Below are 4,139 nucleotides of genomic sequence, written 5' to 3' on the forward strand. Positions count from 1 at the left end.
GTATCTTTCATGTTAACACTCAACCTCTAATTGATTCTATAATAATAATTCATAAAACCACAATACGACATATATGCAAACATATACATACGCTCGTTACTATCACCTATCTGTCCAACCCCTCTCCTAAACCCTCTCCTGCCAGACATAACAGTGTTGTTTTGCTATGTCATCTTTTTTCCTTTTCTTTTTTCTTTTTCTTATCCCTTTGAAGAGCTATGTATTGATGCATTACAACACATTCCAAATGTCACATGTCACAAGAAAACACGTGATTCACACACATCCTGACACAAATCACACATTGTGGTAGAGAGTCTCCTCTCGGGGAGCAGAGGAGCAACACCTCGCTCCTCCTCGGAGGAGCCCTCACTCCAACGTCCTACTGTTTAAGCTTAGCAATAAACCAAGAAAGTTGTTCCTGCCGTGTTCTTCACACCCTAGGCCACGTTACCATATACAAACAGTGTCCAAGTTGGACCTGTTAAAGAAAGAGAGAGAGAGAGAAAGAGAGAGAGAGAGAAAGACGGAGGGAGATGAAGAGATAGATAGATATACAAATAGATAGAAATATACATACATACATATATATATATATATATATATATATATATATATATATATATATATATATGTGTGTGTGTGTGTGTGTGTGTGTGTTATGTTGTGTGTGTGTGTGTGTGTAGATATAAATATCTCTATATAAATATAAATATATATATAAATATAAATGATAAACATACATATATATCTATAGTATTTATATATATATATATATATATATATAATATCTATAGATATATATGTATGTATGATATAAATAAAATATATATATATATATATATATATATATATAATATACACACACACACACACACACACACACACACACAACACACATATATATATATATATATATATATATATATAAAAATATATATATATATAGTGTGTGTGTGTGTTGTGTGTGTGTGTACGTAATGTATAAAAAATATATATATACAGTATATTATATATATATATATATATATATATAATTTATTTTATACATACATAATATAAATGGATATAAATTATATATATATATATAGATATATATATATATATATATATATATATATATATATATATATATATTTATATATATATATATATATATACATACGTACTTATTCTTATTTCAAATAACCTATTTCACCGAGAGACACTTGAGCTGATAGATCGAGAAGTATGAAGACACTGACCAGTGCCAAATATAAAACGCACTATACTATATTGCTGAATAAGATTCGCATCACATTTTTGCCTTTATAATCAATTTGAAAATTGACAATATTTTCTTCTCATTACAGGTGACGAGGTGGCCGAGTGGTTAAGGCGTTGGACTGCTAATCCAATAGGGTCTCCCTGCGTGGGTTCGAATCCCATCCTCGTCGTACATAAAACATTATATCATTATTATATTATTACTATTATCGCAAAACCAAATACCATCACTGCAGTGAAAGGGTCGCTAAATAGGTGACAATTTGTAACACACTTCTCCCAAATATATACATATCACAGGAAACTTGCATTTTGATCACCTCAAAAATCTACAACGACTCTTTCTCTCTCTATCTTTATATATATATATATATATATTTTACAATATATAATATATATATATATTATATATATATACATATATATATATATATATATATATATATATATATATATATATATATATAACACACACACACACTCACACACACACACACACACACGCACGCACGCACACACATACACACACACACACACACACACATATATGTGTGTGTGTGTTTGTGCGTAAAATTGTGATGTGTGGATAATTCAGAAGTCAAAATGGAAGGCGGGACAGCAGGAGGGGACCCCTAGCTTCCACCTCCCTCTTGTCTCTCTCATACCCAGAGATCACAGCCGTACTCTAGGGTTTTCTCCCCTACCCCCCCCGCCCCCTCGCCGCACTCACACACCAACAGTCACCGCACAAACGCACTAACGCACGCACGCACACACGCAGGCTGGCCCAGGTCGGTAACCACAGTCGGGGTTGACGCTCTCTCGCGGGCCAGAGTTGTCCGGGACGCCGAGCTGTGTGGACGTACCCTGACCCGCAGCCGTGACTTTACTTCTTTTCTGTCACGCTCCCGAGACCGTTACCGCTCCTGGTGCTGCTTTGGATTCTGCTGCAAGCTGTGCTAGGCGTTGCTGTGCTATATTACCCTGCACTATTGGAGACTGATATACAGCTGTGCTACAAAGCCATAGAAAACTGTTTACATTGTGAAGACTTGTAGACGGTATTGTGGTGCTGTGCTGAGTGACTCTGGGACAGCGCTTGGACGCAGTCTTTTACGCAAGAGTGATGGGAGAGCTGTGTTTGGAGGGCATCAGAAGAGATCAAATCATGGCGTTACCAAGTGTTCTAAACTACAGAATCTGGTCTATGGGGCCACGAAGTCTTCCGAGTTTGGCCAACAGACGAGGTCACAGCAGCAAGTTACGGAAGAACTTGTTCGGCCCCGTCGACCACGACGAGAACCTGCGATTCGTGCACGCGGAGTTGGACAAGATCTCCCGAGAAGACTCCGAGCGCTGGAACTTCGACTTCAAGACGGAACAACCCAAGGAAGGGCGATTCGAATGGACGGCCGTTGGCGAAGCAGCGGCAGAGGCGAGCCAGTCAAGCCGACTCACCTGCCTCACCGCGACCAACAACAAAAAACAAGTGAAACGTTTGCAGGTCAATTCACCCGGCAAACTAAAGCAGACGCTCTGCACCGACTTCTTCAGAATAACCTCCACGAAAAACAGAAGTGCATTCAGCGCGGACAGCAAGATCTCAGACAGTGCAAAATACTCTCGATTAAGATTGTCAGAAAGTGCAAGTTCACGATCAGAGAGAAAGGAGAACGCCTCATTAAATAATAGAGAAAAGGCAAATAACTGTGTTGAAATGAGATGAATAGAATAATAAGATGATTGTGTGAACTGGAGGCAGAAGGCGTCAGTGCGTGTGGTGTGGCGAGCATGCTTTAAGCTCCCGGTGCAAAAGTCTACGGCAGATCTCTCCACGAGTCACACCCCAACGCGCGCTCGTCGCTTTTGACTCTGCCAGTGAGACAGAACCAAAGAAAAACTGCAACGAGATCTCATTCTTTGAACTTTTTTTTTAATTGTTGATAGTGACATTAACTCGTATTGTTTTCGTGTGAATGTTCTTGCTTATCTAGACATGTGTAAGTTGATTGTTATTTGATTGTCTGGATGTCTGTTCTGCTTTGTGACATTAAACATGTTGCAGCGCCTACTCGAAGTACAACTTGCATCTGGAAAGGCTTTGTGTACGCCTCGCTGTACACGAAACCTGCCGAACATAGTTTCCGAAGACGTAATCTACCTGCGGGACATCAACCAGCGGCCTGCGGCTGTAGACCCGTCCCCGCATCTGCGACAACTGGACGAAATGACACTACAAACAAGTACACAACCGGTTACATCAGAATACTACACATGAGACTTAGTACCTGCTGAAGAAAACCGTTTTTTTCCTTCATCTGACACGTGGACGAAACTGTAGTCTACCAGATTCTCCCGTAGCCAGACGACTACACTTCCGGATCTATTTACTTCACTGCCGTCACCTGTGCTAAACCCACTTCCTGTGATGGCGTGGAATATTGTACATTTTGTTCACGTGTACATTTCCTCAAGGCCTGATCTCGCTAGTAACTTTTTTAAGGATATTTAATTATATTGTACATAAGAGTTTTTTCTCATATATTTTGTGATGCCAAACTTTCTATTTTGTTCTTAATGATTCCCTTTAAATAGGGGAGACATTTATGAATAAAACAATATGCGTCTTACATGATATCTTTATATTCACCCCCCAAAAAAAAAAAAAAAAAAATAATAAAACAACAACAACAACAACAACGTAGAAACGATACTGGATATAAATATTTTTTTTTTTATCTTTCATTTATAATTCACTGTTTTTACTGAAATAAACACATCATTAACGTAACACAGTGGCGATGGGAAGAATTACATCACTAGTAATGTTTATCCTAACACGAGGAAACTATGAAGATTAAGAATAGAATTCA

General features: G+C 38.5%; 1 protein-coding gene and 1 non-coding gene across 2 annotated transcripts; both read left to right on the forward strand.

Moving 5' to 3' along the window:
• Positions 1-1,354: 1,354 nt before the first annotated feature.
• TRNAS-GCU (transfer RNA serine (anticodon GCU)) lies at positions 1,355-1,436 on the forward strand. The gene has a single exon. It is a non-coding gene; the product is annotated as a tRNA-Ser (tRNA).
• Positions 1,437-2,010: 574 nt separating this feature from the next.
• Positions 2,011-3,896, forward strand: LOC147469360 (uncharacterized). The gene has a single exon (XM_086549684.1). The coding sequence runs from the start codon at positions 2,393-2,395 to the stop codon at positions 2,990-2,992; it is 600 nt and encodes a 199-aa protein (XP_086405810.1). The 5' UTR covers positions 2,011-2,392; the 3' UTR covers positions 2,993-3,896.
• The last annotated feature ends 243 nt before the right edge of the window (positions 3,897-4,139 follow it).

The sequence above is a fragment of the Penaeus japonicus genome, unplaced genomic scaffold (assembly GCF_977035675.1).
Source record: "Penaeus japonicus unplaced genomic scaffold, GWHDUDI00000001_assembly GWHDUDI00000022, whole genome shotgun sequence".
In the NCBI taxonomy this organism is placed as follows: domain Eukaryota; kingdom Metazoa; phylum Arthropoda; class Malacostraca; order Decapoda; family Penaeidae; genus Penaeus; species Penaeus japonicus.

What these genes read in the sequence shown, in the direction of transcription:
- LOC147469360 (XM_086549684.1), top strand. Translation starts at nt 2,393, where the DNA reads ATGGGAGAGCTGTGTTTGGAGGGCATCAGAAGAGATCAAATCATGGCG.